Source organism: Myotis brandtii, unplaced genomic scaffold, assembly GCF_000412655.1.
Source record: "Myotis brandtii unplaced genomic scaffold, ASM41265v1 scaffold26, whole genome shotgun sequence".
Classification (NCBI taxonomy): Eukaryota; Metazoa; Chordata; class Mammalia; order Chiroptera; family Vespertilionidae; genus Myotis; species Myotis brandtii.
Genome location: NW_005359880.1, coordinates 2,242,982 through 2,262,764, shown reverse-complemented (window position 1 = coordinate 2,262,764; position 19,783 = coordinate 2,242,982). Strand labels below are relative to the sequence as shown.

The 19,783-nt window shown below is 36.7% G+C and overlaps 1 protein-coding gene across 6 annotated transcripts in view; it reads right to left on the bottom strand.

Moving 5' to 3' along the window:
* MIER1 (mesoderm induction early response 1, transcriptional regulator) overlaps positions 1–19,783 on the bottom strand; it is a 57,468-nt gene that overhangs the window by 31,155 nt on the left and 6,530 nt on the right. For 3 of the 6 annotated variants that reach the window (XM_005868034.2, XM_005868038.2, XM_014541071.1), the window contains 3 exons: positions 10,921–10,945; positions 10,751–10,787; positions 5,350–5,495 (listed from right to left, as the gene is read on the bottom strand). In XM_005868034.2, the coding sequence (XP_005868096.1) occupies positions 5,350–5,495; positions 10,751–10,787; positions 10,921–10,945 (208 nt within the window). The remainder of the gene's footprint in view (positions 1–5,349; positions 5,496–10,750; positions 10,788–10,920; positions 10,946–19,783) is intronic. The other 3 variants (XM_005868035.2, XM_014541073.1, XM_014541072.1) reach the window with 1 other exon arrangement.

Sequence of the window (19,783 nt, the reverse complement as noted above, 5' to 3'; positions counted from 1 at the left end):
GCCACCCGGGAGCAGGCCTAAGCCAGCAGGTCATTATCTCCTGAGGGGTCCCAGACTGCGAGAGGGCACAGGATGGGCTGAGGGGCCCCCTCTCCCCACCGCCCCCCGAGTGCACCAATTTTTGTGCTCTGGGCTTCTAGTAAATAATAACTTATGTGGCCAGATCTCAAGTCTAATTCCAAAAGTCCATACTCTCAGCCAGGGACTTCCCCCAAACCCCACAAAAACATATCCTGAGGGTGAAATAAAAAAATATCCATGTTAGTGAAATGAAATTAGCTTCCTGCAGAAGGTACTCTTATCAGTAATCAATATGACTACAAAATCAAGTATCAGGGAAACATGACAGAATTCTGATTAAAAAAGGAAAATTTAACCCATTCATGTGAACATATTACACACACACACACACCCCTTAATAGAAAGAGTCAGTTTAAAAAGAGTATCATGAAATAAGACATCCTATATAATAAAAGCCTAATATGCAGTGTCCGACTATTCGACCAGTCACTATGATGCACACTGACCACCAGGGGGCAGATGCTCCAACTGGTAGGTTAGCTTGCTGCTAGGGTCTGGCCGATGGGGACTGGGCAAGATGGGCTGGAAAAATCCTGGAGTTCTCCCACGGTCCCTTCCTGGCCCCGATCAGGACTGGGCCAGACAGGCCGGACACAACCTGGACTAATCCATGCACCGGGCTGGTTTTGGCCTGATCCCTGAAGGCCAGGCTGATGGGCCTCTAGTGTTCTATATTTCTCCAGCAGTCTTGTAGTCTTATTCATAGGCAGAAATAAGTCTAGCCTATATGTTAAATACATTGTTGTGGTAGAGAAGGGTACATTGAACTGGATGATATAAATCCAATGACGCAAATCACTTATATCATACAATTAACTCCCATCACACCCAGAATTCGTGTGCAAGAAATGACTAATGAGTCTATGGCCATACCACCCTGAACGTGCCCGATCTTGTCTGATCTCGGAAGCTAAGCAGGGTCGGGCCTGGTTAGTACTTGGATGGGAGACCGCCTGGGAATACCGGGTGCTGTAGGCTTTAAAAAAAAAAGAAAAAAGAAAAAAAAAAAAGAAACGACTAATGATTATAATTTTTAAAAGTTTTCTTACAGAAATAAGAAGAAAATGTTAACTTCTACTTCATATCATAAATGGATGTTCTAATTATAAGTCAGTTTGTGAATCTGTTTCTGAAAGTGAAATCCCTAATGGCCTGCTGTAGCCACAGCTTGAAAAATGTTAACTATGTCAGGCAAGGTATTACCACCCTAGCTGATAGACCAGGTGGCATAGTTAACTGACATCTCGTATTGTGATTCTCAAAGTGCAGTAGCACAGTGTTTAAGTTGTTCAAGGATCTAGTCCATGCCGATATCTGGTCCATGTACGAGACAGAAATTTGGGAATTAGTCAGGATTTGAGAAGTAAAACAGAACTTCAAAATCAAGAAAAAACTAGAGTAAGAGAAAGAGAAAGAAAATACTGTTTTTTTACACAACTAGAGGCCTGGTGCACAAAATTCGTGCACTCAGGGGGTGGGAGGGTCCCTCAGCCCAGCCTGCGCCCTCTCACAGTACGGGAGCCCTTGGGGGATGTCTGACTGCCACGGAGGCAGGGGAGGCTCCCACCACCGCTGCTGCACTCGCCAGCTGTGAGAGTGGCTTCTGGCTGAGTGGCGCTCCCCCTGTGGGAGCGCACTGACCACCAGAGGGCAGCTCCTGCATTGAGCGTCTGCCCTCAGGTGGTCAGTGCGCGTCAGAGACTGGTTGTTCTGCCGTTCAGTCTATTTGCATATTAGCCTTTCATTATATAGGACTAGAGGCCTGGTGCATGAAAATTCATGCACTGGAGGGGGGTGTCCCTCAGCCCGGCCTGCCCCCTCTCACAGTTCGGGAGCCCTCAGGGGCAGGAGGCGAGCCGGTAATCAGGGCAAGGCGACACCCCCATCACACCTCTGCTGCTGCCACTGCCGGCAGTGCAAGCCTTGGTCAGCCCTGGTTACCTGAGCCTTGGGCGGCCCTGGGCGGCTGACATCCAAGGCTTGCTTGTGCCTTGGGCCCACCCTGGACAGCTGGGCAGCCAACATCCAAGGCTTGCCTGCGCCTCAGGCCAGCCCTAGGTGGCTGGGCAGCCAATATTCAAGGCATGCCTGCACCTCAGACACTGGCTAGGCAGCTGCCATCCGAGGCTTGCCTGTACGTCGGGCGTCAGCTGGGCAGCCGCCATCTGAGGCTTGCCTGCACCTTGGGCTGGCCCTGGGCGACTGGGGGGCAGAGGGCAGGTCTGGCCACATCATGCGCCTTCCGCCCCCCTGGGTGGGCTAAAAGATCTGTGGGACGCCAGCAGCAGGCACAAGGAGTGGCCGGACCTGTGCCTGCCATCCTCCCGGCAGGGCTGAGCACCCCCAACTTGTGGCTATGGGGGCCGCTGTCTTCGTGGTGATGTGGCGGTCAATTTGCATATTCCCTCTTTATTAGATAGGATAATAACAAATAGCTGCCATAAAGTATCTTCTATATGCCAGGCATTTCAGAGAGAGAAATAAAAGCACAGTGAGAATATTACAATCTTATTAGATCTTTAAAAGTACCAGATGGGAATGTTTGTTACTCTTATTTATAAATATTCAGAAAACCAAATAGAAGGAAACATCATGCACTGACAAGAGACTTTACTACAATAACTACACATCCTAATCCCAGCTCATACTTTGCATAAACTCATTCTGCACCACAAATTAGAAGCAGGTTTAACAACTGACGTCACTATTATGAACAAGAGGCCCTGAAGTCACTAGTAAGAGTAAGGGCCAAACCAGGAGAAACACTTTAAGTTTCATGTTCATTTCATCTTTAAAATTATCCTAATATATGTTAGTATTACCTCTACTTTTTTACAACTGAGTTAACTGATACCTTGAGAAATAACACAAAACAGGCAGATTACTAAATAAATGTCCTAGGGCTCTCGACCATTTGTTCTGTCTTATTCAAGGACAACAGAATCACCTTGAGAGCTTATTAAAACAGACTATTGAGTCCCACCCTATAGTTTCTGATCTAGTTAAGTTGAGGTAGGGTGTGAGTATCTGCATTTTTTAAAATAAGTTCCAGGTGATACTGATGCTGCTGGTATGAGATCAGCTTAAGAACCAATTAGCTCCTAGTTCTAAGATAAAATTACCTGCACATCAGCCTTTCCAGTGGAAGGTAATAAAGATTGATCATTATCTTTAATAAGGCTTATCACTGATATCTGTCATCTAGCTCAGTTATGTGTCAAAAAAACAGGTGTCATACTAACTTCATGGAAAGAAATCTTTATGTCTGACATCCATCGTTAGGTTAGATTTTTCCTTCTTGGATACATATTTGAGAAGTATGACTTACTTTATAAAAATTTCTTTCTCAAAGAAAAATTTACCAACACCTCCAATATTGACTAGGCAGAGAACTGAGGAGAGTCAAAAGTAGCTCATCACAGTGCATTTGGAGAACCACTTTAATTTGAAAAAAACAGTAATAGAAATGGAGAGAAAGTCAATCAATTCAGAAAAAACTACACAAGTATAGAAAAAAAATGGTAAGTAGGTTACTGTATAAGAGCAGAGGGTATCTATAATAACAAAAAGAAAGTTAGGGCTGGTATTTTAAACTATTTTCTCTAGTCTTACTTTGTTTCTAAAAAAATCTGTCATATTCTACTTTTGACTTGGTTTGAAAGTAGGTGTTGAACAGTGACTGACACAATGTTAGGGCTTAGGGAAAATACAACCAAATGTTCAAGATGGACTTAGGCAGGGAGAGATTTCGTTTGCCAGGAAGACTAAGCTAAGTTGGAATTCACTGCTGTAAATCACATGTAGTATAATTAGAACCTAAACTAAATGAACGGTTATGGTAAAGAAAAAACTCAAGAGATCTTGCAGAAGAAACCAACAGGTTTAACCATGGATTAAGAGTGATTGAGGGGTCCTAGTGACACTGAATCTCTGGTTCTAGACATTCCTTGGACTCAGATACTCATTCATATGACTTCTAAAAAATAAAAAAAATAAAGTTCTAAAAAAGTTCTAATATACATCTAAAATGTATTCTTAAAGTTAGTTTTAGGTGGGTTCTATCATGTGTAAACAAAATAATCCTTGCTTATTCCATCAAGAAAATGCTTACTTAATATAAAACAAACTATAGTCCGGCTGGTGTGGCTCAGTGGTTGAGCATCCACCCATGAACCACAATGTCTTGTTTCGATACCCAGCAGGAGGCAGCCGATCAACGATTCTCTCTCATCATTGATGTTTTTATCCTTCTTTTCCTCTCTCTTCCTCTCTCTGAATCAATTTAAAAATACATATATTTAAAAACAAACTATATAGTGATATTATGCTTCTGTTTAGATATTAACTTTTATCTTAACTTCTGTCACTCAATATCAATTTAGTAAGCAACAGTCAGCAGCAATAAATTAGTAAGCAATAGTCATGACCCACTGTGGAATACAACATTTAGAGTTTGACAGTGGTATGAAAAGTTAACTTACTTGATCTAAGGCAGTGGTTCTCAACCTTCCTAATGCCGCGACCCTTTAATACAGTTCCTCATGTTGTGGTGACCCCCAATTTCATTGTTACAAATTGAACATAATTAAAGTATAGTGATTAATCACAAAAACAATATGTAATTATATATGTTTTCCGATGGTCTTAGCCGACCCCTGTGAAAGGGTCGTTCGACCCCCAAAGGGGTCGTGACCCACAGGTTGAGAACCGCTGATCTAAGGTATAAAGTGAAAATCTTGTAGCCAACATTGGGCTAAAACTACAAAAAACAAAATCAATTCTGCTGCAGCTCTTTTAAATTCAAATAAGTGTTCCTACTATGTGCTAACTGAAGTACTTAAAGATTTAGCAAGTATCATGTAAGAATCATTTATTGTTGTCTGGGAAATAAGGAAGATGATAATCACTCTTAAATTCTGGCTGTGAAGGTGGGTAAAAATAAAAGGTACAGTAATTGGGAGAGGACAGAAGGTGTGTAAGAAGATATTTAGGATCCTTTTATAGTCCATTTTTGACCCGATACCTGTGATGTTTTATAAAAGTTAACTACTTGAATTCTATTTTACATAATGAAGTTACTTCTTTAAAAAAAGGCCTTTCATTTCAAACTTTATACATACCACCTATGATCACATAGAATTTTTCAGTCAACTCTATCAACATCCTTTTTCTCCCCAAACACAGGCAGAGAACCAAAATTTCAAGTGTTTCCTCTCTCCACAAAAAAAGTTATAAACACTTCATCCTCTAATTCTTATTGTTATTTACCCTTGCAAGATCCTCTATTTCAGAACTGAAGTTTGTTTCTCCTTCCATCATTTCTTCTTCTTCTAATGTTCGTTCATCATCAAAATCATGAACCAGCATGTCAGCTGATGGATCAAATTCATGGTCATCTGATGTTGCTGAACCTCCTGGTAAAGAATATTTTTAAAAGTTTGGTAAATCAAATTAAGTGTACCTCATTAATATTAATATAATGTATATGACATCGGAAGCTGATATAAATCAAATAACAGTACCAAAGAAAAGCTATGCACAGAAAATATTATTTATTGTTTTCTGAAATTCTTGCCATTACTCATATCTCCCCGCAAACCTCCTCTAAGGGATTATTTTTTGCCTTTCTCATCTCTATACACAGGTACAACTACAAAATAAGAATCACAATTCTTAATCATTTGATCAATATTTAATAGACTCGATGAGTATGAACCCTTATGGCCCCTGAGAGTATATATTCATGTGAAATATATAGTCATCTTAACATATAATCTAATGAAAACAAAGCTGCACTCAAATATTACTCTTCTATTAGCACTTTCATGAAAATTTATTCCAGTATATAGATAATTGCCCTTAACTTACTTGGATGATTTTTATATGAAATAACTCAAAGATAAACTATAGAAGCAAAATGTACTAAAATTGCATACAAAACTCTTATGAAAGGCATTAAAAATAGCCTAGCTAGTAGGTAACTGATGTGTAAGCTAATCTATTTTTAGCCTGGTGGTTGGAGAACACTGCTGTACTCAATAGGTCAAGCCTTATAATACTGAATTGCAAATGCTAGGGCATACATATTCTGTAAACTATCCCATTTGGCTATTGTTAAACATGGACTTAAGTTTGCAAAAGCATTGTTTACTAATGAACAAATGAGTTATTTAACATTAAAATAATCAATTTAAGTTTAAACTGTTAAAAGTTGTATTAGCAGATGCACCTACTCCTCCTTTTTACTCCAGTAAAAGAACCAATAAGTAAAACAAAGTGATACAGATGCTGATTTGTTTAAATACAGACTATTGCAGGGGTCCTCAAACTTTTTAAACAGGGGGCCAGTTCACTGTCCCTCAGACCGTTGGAGGGCCGGACTATAGTTTAAAGAAAAACTATGAACAAATTCCTATGCACACTGCACATATCTTATTTTGAAGTAAAAAAAACAAAATGGGAACAAATACAATATTTGTATTTGCATGTGGCCCGCGGGCCGTAGTTTGAGGACCCCTGCTATTAGGGATAAGGAAATACAGAAGGCTCCGGGTTCTTGTCACCTCCCACACTTTTTAGAATAAGAAATATTTTTGGAGTGCTTACTATGTACCAAATACTATGCTCAAGCACTTCATATACATCATTTCATTTAAGCAAACAATCCTATGAAGAACAAAAAGAAAAACCTGAGGTTCAGAGTTAAGTAGCTTGTTTAAACTCTTAGAACCAGTATGTGGCAAGGATGGAATTTGAATCCTGGGCCTGCTAATTCCAAAGCCTGTGCTTTTACTGCACTCCAAGCCTCCGGTAAGGCACAGCCTCAGAAACAGTAGGTATCCTGCCTCAGAGAATACTTGAAAAGAGCCTCTGTTGACTATAATGAGTGAACAGCAAGCCAGGTTAGAAAGCAAAATACTTAGAAGTCATGGTACACTCTGAGGAACATAATAAAATACTGATATTAAACATAAAATAACTAGATATGTAATTGCTAAATCAGGTCTCATCCTATAGTACAGCACAGAAGAGTTAATAAATTATCAAAGTTTTAGAATGATTTACAAAATAAAACATTTAGAAAAGCATATTATCATAACTTCTTTTGAAAAATTAAGAAAAACATGGCATAATTAGGGCATTTTAGTACTGGTTGAGGGACTTGCACAGTTTAAGAACCACTAATTTAGTTGTAGTTTTTGCTGTTTCAATCATTATCTCTTCTTTCTGAATTTTTAATGGAAAATGCTCCCAAAACTTTTCAGTTCACCTAGCAATCAATCTCCTAGGAGACTTAGTTAACAATTATGTATTCCTACAAATGATACTATACTTTTCTTCTCTCTTATATGCAGAAAGACAATTAAAAAACCTTCATACAACCCTTTTGTATACTATTATACTAATCCTATATAATAAAAGCCTAATATGCTAAGTGTCCGGTTGTCCATTCAACCAATCAAAGCATAATATGCTAATGATATGCTAAGGCCACTCAACCACTTGCTATGACGTGCACTGACCACCAGGGGGCGGATGCTACCACTAATAGGTTAGCTTGCTGCTCGGGTCCAGCAAATCGGACTAAGAGAGATGGGCCGGACATGACCTGGAGCCCTCCCACAGTCCCTCCCTAGCTGGCCAACCTCCTGCGTCCCTTCCCGGTCCCGATCGTGGTCCCGATCGTGCACCGGTGGGGTCCCTCGGCCTGGCTTGTGCCCTCTCGCAATCTGGGTTGAAGGATTCCCCCCCGCCCCGCCTGAATGCACGAATTTCGTGCACTGGGCCTCTAGTCATAATATAATTCCTATTAGATGCAAATATTGTCAAAATAACTATGTTTAATTCCTGACTACTTACCTTCCTTTACCAACAACAACAGAAAAAAATCAAGCTCACATGAGTATCATATGATTTACCTGAAGCCCCTCACTTTTTTGTCATTATATTCAAGGCCAATTACATTTAAAGTTTTGTCACTTCCCCCTCCCTACAAGAAATACCTTAGGTGAACCTTTTCTCTCTTCTCACTCTAATTCTTTTCCCTACATATACACTGTAACTGTTTTTTATAAACTTCCAATTTTTTCTTGCCTTCATATGACTTCTTTATTTTATGACTTCTTTTTACCTTGTTCTTTGGGACCAAATAATCACCCTATTCCTTTTTGTTAATTACTAAGGCCCATTGTTAGGCTGTCTCCTAGGGGGAAAAAAAGATCTTAAAAATAAATTATTATGGGTAGGGAGTCTGATGCACTGTGAAAATAAATATTATGTTTTAGAATTAAGCCAATATCAGCACTTTTTGTATCCTATTGCAAAATTACTAAAAGGTATCCCACATTATTTCAACCATTCAAAAGATAAATTCTGCTTATACTATATCACTAGAGGCCAGTGCACAAATATTCGTGCACTCAGTGGTGGTGGGGCGGGGGGCAGTCCCTCAACCTAGCCTGTGCCCTCTAATAGTCCGGGAGCCCTCAGGAATGTCCGACTGAGCCGCAGTCTGGCCTCCCTCTGCAGGAGGCGACTGGCAAGGCCAATCAGGGGATGGCACAGGCAGCGAGTGGCCCTGCCAGTGGCTTCTGCGGGAGGCATTTCCCCCCCCCGCCATTGCCCCTCTGCTGAGGCTGGTCGCCACCATCCCCGCCCCCCCAATCGCTGTCCCCTCCCTCTGCCGCTGGCATGAGCCTTGGCTGGCCTGGCGCCATCTGCTCGCCGGTCCCACCCCCTGCCAACTGGTCATTCCGTCTTTCGGTCGATTTGCCTATTACTCTTTTATTATATAGGATGTGCACTCATTACATTATTTTATTTCCTCCCCTCCCTAAATCCCTACCTCTAATGGCTACTAGTCTTATAGGTAAAACCTTGTCTTATACCTCCACATTGGTTTATACTGGTAGCGTCTATAGACAAACCACCTAACCTGGGCCATGTGACCATTATTACTATAATGAATTCCGAAGTGCAGATGTTACAAAGGACACAGCCTTTCACCAGTGGACCAAATATTTTTTTACATGAAGCCTCTATTTCTAATTTCTTCCAACTTACATAATTAGTATTACTTACAAAAACAATAAATATTCTCTTGGGCAGAAGCCTGATATCAGAAACACTATCTATCTTAAAAGATCTTCTTAGTCTAAAACCAATTTAAAAACAAAAAACACTAAAGATTCAATCTGTTTGTATAAGCATTCAGCAGGCAGTAAGGGGCATCAAAGACATTTATATTTTCCAAGCTCTACTATTCTTCCAATGCAGCCTAGACTGATTCAAATGCAATGGAAACTCAAGTCATTCATTAGTATCATTTTTGGAGAAATTATTTTTATACCTATGTATTACCTGATGAATGTCTCAAAATTTCATGGAAAAATATATAAAACTCAGTTTATTTGCAATATCACAACATTAACAAAAACCAACTAGAACCTTTTTTTTTTTCAATGAAAATGATTCTGTTTGCAAGAAAAAGAAATTAGGAAAAATTCTATGTCCTATAAAGGATATGATAATCTAGTATTTATCTGAGGTCAGACTACTTCCAACCTTAACTATCCAGAACATATTTATAAACCATGAAGTTGAAATAAATATGATAAAATCAACTGTCAATTTAACACACACTTGTCTTTTAGAAGGAATCTGGAGGTATTCTCGTCCAACCACCCTACTTGATGCCTTATACTACATGGAGTACAATGATATGTGTTCATGAAAAGAACCTTGATCCATTTAAAAAAAAAAGAAGCCTATTATGATGTTAAGCATTTTTACAAATTTACTTTCTAAAATTTAACACACAGAGTAGTGATTGCTTCAATAATCTGAAAATTTTAGTAATACATCATAACTAAATATTCAACATGAGATGTTTTCAAATGAAGTATTACAATGCCTTAGAGTGCTCCCTTTCTCTCTCTTCTTTAGCTACATTACGCTGTCCCTTAATCCAAGTACTTCACTGCAGAAGGCAGTACTCTTGGTAAAGTCCCTGGACACTAGTCAGAAAAACTGGTTGGTACCAAACTCTTTGCTGACTGCTATTCAGTTCCAACCAATTGTTGCCACACAGAAATGCTGTACCCAATGGAGCTGGAACCTCTAACTGATTAAGAGAAGCCTAAATACAGATTTTTATATAAAATATTCAAATTTTTAAAGATCACTACACTGGCCAAATAAAAACACATTTATTTGTGGCCAGATTTAGTCCAAAGATCATAACATCTAAGTTAGGAAAAAAATGAATCTGTATTGTATTTAAAGAATACAAAAACCCAAAGATATGTGTTCACAAGATAAAAACTGATCCTATTCAAATATAAAAAAAACTTCCTTAATTTACATTAAATATTCATTTGTTGACTGTTTTCTTATTTTATTTCTCCTTCCTTCACTAAATGTTTTAACAATTTTTCTCTCAAAATACTTTTAATTTCCTATATAAGCTAATATTTCTAAGTTGTTAGTAATTCCTTTTTTAAAAGTACACATATTCCTTTTTTAAAAGTACACATAATATATATTTATACTTCAAGTCAAATAGCAATTAAAAACTATTAAGAAATATATGTGGAAATTCATGAGAGAGAGAGAGAGAGAGAGAGAGAACCCATAAACAGTCACGAGTTTGAACTCACAGCAGCCTCACCTGTACTTTCATGGGCAGTCAAATATTTCATCCATTTCTTTTTCCCCAAAGAAAAGAAGCATTCAGAAGAAAAGCAAGTCAGATGATAGTCTAACTCCTCTAGCCTTTATGCAACGAATAGGATAAATATTAGTCAAATAGAGATTATAAAAAGTATAGAAAATACTTACCTGGACTTGAAGACTCAACAGATGGCTAAGGGGGGGAGGGGGAAGGAAAAAAGAAGAAAAATTAGCATTTTTGTGTAGTAATCCTTACCAATGTTACAACAGGAATTATTCAACAACTACAACTAGTAACACACCAAAAACTACCATAATTGTTAATGTCTGAGTTGTCTAGGACAAAATAAAACTTCCCGTATAATCCTTTCTGACATTATATTTATTTAAACATATAGGAAAATTGGAAAACATTCCTGAATCTAGAAACAAAGACAGTAATTTGGAATTGGTTCAAATTTTAAATGCAAATATGGGTGTCATAACATATGTAATTTAAAAGATATGATTTAGATTTTGAAATTTTCTGAAATATTCCCTCCTATCAATACAGGAAAACTATGCACAAGGTTTGCTATCAAGCTGATCTCTGGCTTAACATGTGTGTGAGCCTAGACCAGCGTGGCTCAGTTGGTTGGATGTTATCCATTGCACCAAAAGATTGCCAGCTGAGTCCCCATCAAAGCACATGACTGGTTGTAGGCTCTATCCCCGGTAAGAGGCATGCAGGAGGCAGCCGGTCAATGTTCCTCTCCTTTCCTCTCTCTAAATATATATGTAGGTATGTGTGTGTGTGTGTGTGTGTGTGTGTGTGTGTGTGTATATATTTTTTTCTTAATATATTTAATTGATTTTTTACAGAGAGGAAGGGCGAGGGATAGAGTTAGAAACATCGATGAGAGAGAAACATTGATCAGCTGCCTCCTGCACACCCCCTACTGGGGATGTGCCAGCAACCAAGGTACATGCCCTTGACTGGAATCGAACCTGGGACTCTTCAGTCCTCAGGCCGATGCTCTATCCACTGAGCCAAACCAGTTAGGGATAAAAATATATATTTTTAAATGTGTGTGAGAATGGAGGTGGAAACAATTTAAGACATCATTTTAACTAAAAATTATATTGCAAGCAAGCAGAAGGAAAAATTAAAATGTTACTTAAGCACCAAACAGTACATTAGGTTAACTTCACTCACAAACAACATACTTGTAAATTATCACAAAATAAGCAGCCTTTCATGCTCTAGAGAAGTTAGGTTATCTGATAGAAGACCACAAAGACTCCAAATTATAATGCTCCTTCTACTGTAACATTTCACCTCTCATAAATTTAACAACATACATCTGGAAAACTTAAAGATAAAATTGTTAGCAACTTGTTTTATTAATATCATCACATGAGTTTGTGGCTATTTTATCTTAATTAAATTATAATCAAGTCATTTACAAACAAACTCCTATAAGATAAATTCAATAAGAAACTCAAAAGAGGCTTCAAATGACCAACTTTATGACTAAAACTTTGTCCATTCATTCAGAGCTATCTATTTTATGCCCAACAGAAATAAGAGACACTGGAAGGCCAAAAGCACTAGAAAGAGCTAGGGGATATTCTAGTATTTTCCTTCTTTCTTCTAAGTAATGGTGCAGAAGGGCAAGAACAAAATAGAAATGAGGAATGTGCCCAATACTTCAAAAGCTAGGTATCTAAGACAAATTTTTATAAGGTGTTAAAACTCCATTTTGAAAACTGTCCACATTATGCTACTGTAGTAAGTATATACGTACTACAAATTCCACATGATGACTTAATTCTCTTAAGGCACACTTTTTCAAAGGTCCTATTTTCTTCTTTTAATTCTTAAAAGAGAATGTTCTTGCCTATAGCACTGTTTTATTCTAACAAAAGACTGATAAAAAGACTAGTAATGTATATTTTCAAGTTACTCTGCCACAACAATCAAACAAGTGCTACTTTTAAAAAATATTTTTTAATTCATTTCAGAAAGAGGTAGAGGGAGGGAGAGATAGAAACATCAACGATGAGAGAGAATCATCAATCAGCTGCCTCTTGCATGCCCCCTACGGGGGAATCAATCAAGCCTGCAACCCCAGCATGTACCCTGACTGGAATTGAACCTGTGACTTCCTGGTTCATGGGTCAATGCTCAACCAATGAGGCACACCAGCTGGGCACAAGTGCCACTTTTTCATTCAGTTCCTCAATGGGAAGCTGAAGAGTAGGGTGAGACAACACAATAATCTATAATAATAAAAGCATAATATGCTAATTAGACCAGACATCCTTCTGGACAACCTTTCGGATGAAGCTGGGGCTGCGGGGGCTGAGGCAGCTGCCACAGCTACAAGGGCCAAGCCCCTTGCACGAATTTCGTGCATTGGGCCTCTAGTGTAACCAAAGGGTTTCTCGTCTGCTTAACATCTTTCAGGCAAAGCTACACATTTCTGGCTGAAAATGAATTTAACCACCATACAAATTATTGCACAGCATATCAATATTTTCAAAAATTAATCGGTTTATTTCATGTATTTATACTTTATTTCCCAAGTTTAAGCACAACCTCTGTCCAAGACTACAATGTTCATGACTATCTTCATCTGGTCTCAGATACACTATCCACATAATAGCCTTACAATGCTGTTTTTCCTTTTTAGTAAACTTTTGAAACAAGTTTGCATGGCATAAAGAAGAAAAACCAGTATTTCTTTCAAATTAGGAGCTTAAAAGAAATGGTCCTTTGAGCATTCAGTCGTTTTTGAACGCTCCAATAATTATTCCATCTAACAGTTTGATAAAAAAGGCTTTCTGACTAAAAATAAGTTATTCGCCCTAGTTGGTTTGGCTCAGTGGACACTGTGTCGGCCCACAAACTGAAGGGTCACAGGTTTGATTCTGGTCAAGGGCATATACCTTAGTTGCAGGCTCTATTCTCTTGCGGGAGGCAACCAATCAATGTGTCTCTCTCACATCAATGTTTCTGTCTCTCCCCCTCCACTCTCTCTAAAAATCAATGGAAACTATCCTTAGGTGAGGATTAATAATAAAATAAAGTAAAATAAAAATACCAAATATCTCAAGGACTGGTAGCATTTGTGAATATAGCTGGCATAAAATAGAATACACAGTGTTGAAAGATAGCATTAATGATCATATTATATCAGAAATACTGGAATGTTTCAAAAACCATGATTTGACTGATGGTATATCTAGATTAGGATAGGGGGAGGGAAAGTAGGGATGGTTTGCCTATACACACACATTTTATTCTTCTATATTCAAAATAAAATTCCATTGTATTGGTTTGAGGAGGGTAGGAATAACATTAGTTTCTTTAAAGTAATTATATCCAATTAAATAAAAGATGATCATTAACCAATATCACCCCAATGAATTTAATTTAAAATGAAATAAACTATGACTGATTAAATAAACAAAAAGAGGAGCTTCTGAAATACTAGCATTTGAAAACAGTTTATACTGTAAACATTACTTCTGCCCAACCTACAAATAAAATTATTATGTTTCAAAATATGAGTTTAATACAGGGTATTTCAGTATGGAATGAGGGCATTTGTTTATTTACCTATTTAAAACAGCAAAACTAGTTTACATTTATATAGTACTACATTTTTTCAAATGCATAGTTACATGATCATAACCATAAACCTGGCAATAATACGTTCCCCACCTACCTCATTTTATGTATCAGCAAACCCAGGGAGATAAAGTGACTTGATTAAGGTTCCATGGTAAGTGAAAAAGGTGGAACTAAAGCCTAGAGTCTGATTCCTTTATACCTCCCAGGCAAACAACTACGTAAAAAAAATTTCTCTTCATTTCCTTTTTTTCCTTACCCTTATTTTCTTTTTCTTTTTAAAATGGTTTTCATCTGTTCAAAAAAGGTTTAAATGTGACTGCAAGTCTTTCATTTGTCATGTGACTATTATCTATGTCTCCTTAGGAACTGGTATCTCTAACAATATCCTCCAGGAAAACTGCAGTAATGATTACACTAAACTGGACATGGGGAAAATAAAACTAAACCTATATAGATACTCACTTGTAACAATATCTATTTTTAGAAAAAGTTCAAACTATAAAATGTAAGAAGTCAAGATTTTACCTTGGGGATTAAAATGTCTTAAGTGCACTCATACACTATTGGTAAAAATATGAGTTGGTTTACCTGCTCTGGAGACCGTTTTGCCAAAATGAACTTATCCTACTGATATGCCTAATAAAGAACAACAAGATGTATAATGTTCATCACCATAAAGTTGTTCACAGCAAAAAGTTGGGGAGAAATTTAAAAGTTCACCATTTAATTAGCTAGAAATGGAAATAGAGTTCTTCCAAGCAATGGAACACTGTTAGTCCATTAAAAAAATGAGTGGCACAGACCTGGTCATATTGAGAAAGAAAAAATACATACATACATACATACAGAGAGAGAGAGAGAGAGAGCGCGAGAGAGACAGAGAGGTGTAGAGGGGGTAAATTGGGCTAGAATATACATAAAAATCTTTTTCCCCAAAAAGGATGCACAAGACTCTGTTAACAACAGTTACCACAAGGGAATGGGTTGGGGAGAGAAGGTTTTTTCATTTTACACATCATTTTGCTAACTACTTACAAACATTACTCCTTGTTTCTTAAAAAGAAAATCAATGGAGACTGTCTCCTGAAATTATGAGATTTTCATTTTCTTACTTTACCCTTTGTTTAAAAGACCTAGTACCATTTTTTTCTTTAACAAGTCTACTAATATAATTTTGAAAAATAACCTAGTTTTCTTTTAGGTACATGCATAATTGTTTGAGATAGAAAATATTAACACCAGACAGACAGACACATACACATTATGAGTAGGCTAAATTAATTTAAAAAATGAACTCTATTAACTTTTATAGCAATTTTCATACTTTGACCCATACAGTATACAATTTAGCCAATCAAATTGTTAAGAGTTGTAATAAATATTCAATGCCTCAGATGTGTTCAAATGTTTTTATATTTTTTAGAACACAGTGAAAAATATCCCATCCACTAGAAAACTATAAATTGGAAGAGTAAAAAAATCAATTAAGTAGAATATTGCCATTATTTAAAAATAAAAAAAATAAGGTAGTAAAAACATGAAAGAATCTTTAGATTCTTCAATTCCAAGCAATCAAAATCCATTTTCAATGAGTATAACTAACTATCTGAATTAAATTTTCCCCTCAAACTAATTCCACCACCATTTCTTTAAGTGTTATCGTCACCTACTTGGTAATACAGATACTAAATTTCCCAAGTTTAAACACAACCTCTGTCCAAGACTATAATGTTCATGACTATCTTCATCTAGTCTCAGAGATTCTCACACAGGTGAGTATGAGAATAGAAGCCAGGAAGGAGCTAAGGACCCAACTCCGTAATGGGAAAGGCAGGAGGGACCATGCCAAGGCAAGGGCTCACCATAACCTCTTCCTCCATACAAAATTAATCACTTAACTTTGCTGTTACCCTGAGGAATTCTAGAGCATAAAAAGATTAAGTCTTGGAGTAAAAATTAGCAAATTTACTATAGTAGTAATAATTTAAAGGATGAATTGCTATATTAAGCATTAGGAATTCAAAAGTCTAGGTTCCAGTATTAATTGTGCCACAGACTAACTGCAGGACCTAGGACAAATTACATAAACTCTTTGCTTAGTTTCATTTTCTCGAAGATTTAAATTTCTTCTAGTTTAGTTCAAATTCCTTTGAGATCAAAGTTTTTTACTTTTATTATGATTTCTCAGAAGACAAACTACTAAGGAATGCTTAGCTAAGTGGATGGGATATGTTTAACAGACTCTTCTAAATTTATTTTTAATCTATGACTATTGGGAAAAGAGGATCTCAATTTGCAAAAAGCTTTTCTGGGGGTGCTATTAGTTCACATCTACATACTAGTAAGCATAATTGTAAGTCATTCTTCTAAGCCACAGAATAAGTAGAACAGAATGGGTCCCAAGCCAAGAATGTTACTTGAACAGTTTAATCACTGCAATGAATTTTGAAACCATTTGCTAATCTTTTGAAACGTACAAGGGACTCAATCTGAACTTCAAAAGCAAGAAATTTCTATGTAGCTAATTACTTTACATAAAGACATGCTGAAGTTTCAATGGCAATGTGTTATTTCCAAATTATTTGGGAAACTGATTAGTCTCGCAAGAATTCTCTAAGACGAATTCACTTCTACTAGTATATATTCCCCACCAACCTTTCCTACCTCATCAAGCACTTTACCTATTACTTCTTCTGAATTAAGCTTTTAAGTAGCTTAATTTTAAGTAATTTTAAGTAATCTCACGCATTGGTGTTCTTGATTATGTTTGAGAAATCCTTACTAGCTCTAAAGTATAAATACTAAAAAAAAAAAAAAAAAAAAAAAAAAATTCATTACCAGTATAGAAATTTAAGATTTAAATTCATTATAGTGAAACAAGTTTTGTCTAGAGTAGAAATTAATACTATCAAGAATAGCAACATGATCACATTTCCTTAGAAAACAAAATCCAAATATACTTAAAAAAATGCTAAGGAGTATGTTTTTAAAAGAAATGAATGAATAGATGTGATAGTGAATAAACAGATTATGTACCATTTTTTGAAATATCAGAATACTTAAGACTAACACAGAAAAGCAAGCCCATTAAATTTTCTTTTCTTTATTTATATAACAGCAATATGAACTTGGTGAAATGATAGGACTTGTGTTATACTGTGGCTTTTTTTTTCCTTGAGAAAAAGTCCCTTATGTGTTTACAAACACTGAAATAAAAGACAAATTTTATTCCCAAAGGTCCCTACACCACGTTCCTTATAAAACCCAAAGGATCAACTAGCCTTCTGTTAGAAGGTGGATAAATAACTTTAAGGGATAATAAAGAATGAGAAATATTACCAAAAAGTATTTTTTAAAAGGAGCATATGCCATTTCTTTGAAGCATATTAAATGTTATTAGTGTTATCACAATTTGAAGAATCATTACTTACTTCCTATTATGGATTGAGATGACCAGACCAAGTATGAAAAATTGGTATATTCTATTTACATCTAAAGTACTTTGTATTCAAGAATTAAATACTTTTGGTGGGGGAGGGGGGAAAACAAGGCCAGGGTTATTCTTCTATGTAGGAAATAACAACAAAAAACCCCCACAGAAGCATAATACCTATATTTTCTCTGGAGACATGCTTTTTCAATAACCTGTTTTTCCCTCAGATTTATCGAATAAATGCATATTATTGCTTTGCACTTACTGTTCTTTCGCCAGTTAGCTTCAACCCTTAGGTCTACTTAATCAAAGGTATAATAGCCAGCATTTGAATTATTTACCACATGTATCATAAAGAATGAATCTCCAGAAAGCGCACACAAAATCAAGTAAAAAACAAGCATTTCTCCATCAAAATTTTTTAAATAACCAGTCTCTAAAGTCATCCTTATTAAAATGTTGAAATCAGAAAATTATAATTTTTTTTCCACCTCTACACCTGTTTTAGATTTTTTGTAGGAGACAGTGAAGTTTACTTCACTCTTCTTCCAAATTCACTGTAAAGAAAATCACCTACAAGTAATTGAAGAATATAAAAGAGGATTTTTTAAAAGATACCAGGTCACTAAATAAATGTGCTGAAAACAAAATTCAGGGTTTTTCTTCTTGAACTTGGACCACACAAGTGTTCCTACAGAATGAGAGTTCTAGTGTCCAAATGATGCAATTTTTAAGAAAATGAAAAGAATACACTTGAAAATATTAGAAAATTATTAGTAATTCAAAACGCATTTCTTTTCCTCTTATATTACTGCAAACATCTTTAATTTCTAAAATGAGAAATAAAATGTTAATATACTTCCATTTACATATTAAGTTTTCAGTATGCTGAGCAGTTATAATTTCTGGGTGAGGTGTTTTAAACTTAAATTTCACCATATTTTCATATACTAAGCTACTTTCCTTCAATAATGTCCTGCTTTAAAACATGACAACAGACCTTAAAGCTCAAACCACTGTGAGCAGTACCACTAGGGAAGAACCCACAACACCTATGACAGACAGCAAGCACACTGCTGCTTATCCAGTGGATATTCACTGAAAGGGTGATCTGCTAAAGGCTATTTGATAAAATATATGTAAAGCCAGCTACCTACAACCCCTCCCCCCTTACATATGAAGGAAAAAAAAACACACAAAACACTTAAACTCACCAGGACTGAAATTCTTTCAGCTAAGCGGAATAAATCCAGTCACATTTAAGTAAAATACAAAGTACTAGGTTTTCTCCAATTCATGGGAAATTAAAATGCAATTCTTTAACCACAAAGAGCAAAGAAATGGAAATAATCTAAGACTAAATTTAGTTTTAAAACAGAAATATTAAGTGTTTTAAAAAGAATATTGGCAGCAAACACTCCTGCTACAGCAAACTCTCCTCCTCCTTTAACAGCATAAATATAAAGTCCGTTTCCCTAAGGCGAGCAGAAGGAGCACCCCAAGACCGCTCCAGACGACAGTTCACCTTTATGTCCCCCCACCTCAACAGGTACATGGAAAGGCCTCCAAGTAAGTATTTCCATAACGTAACCATGTTTCTGTAGCCCAAGGTTTAAAAAGGGGACCTGGTTTTGATGAAAATACTCACCATTGATTTCATTTAGCAAGTCAGACAGACAAAAACTGGGGGCCGGGGGTAGGAAGAATGACCTACTTCCTGAATCTGTTTCTGGGTGCCTCTGAGACCGTGTAAACGGCAATTCCCACAAGAGAAATAAATGCCCCACTGATCACTGCGAGTGGCTCTACGCAAAAGAAAACCTAAATATATCCCCTCTTGAACTGAAAGGTACCTAACAAAATTCTCCCGAGGGTAAGAAAAAGTTTCTTTTTTTAAAAAAAAAAACTGAATGTTTATGGTTTAAATCGGAAGCAAAAATTTAAATCCCCAGGTCCTATACTAAATTCAAACTACCAGA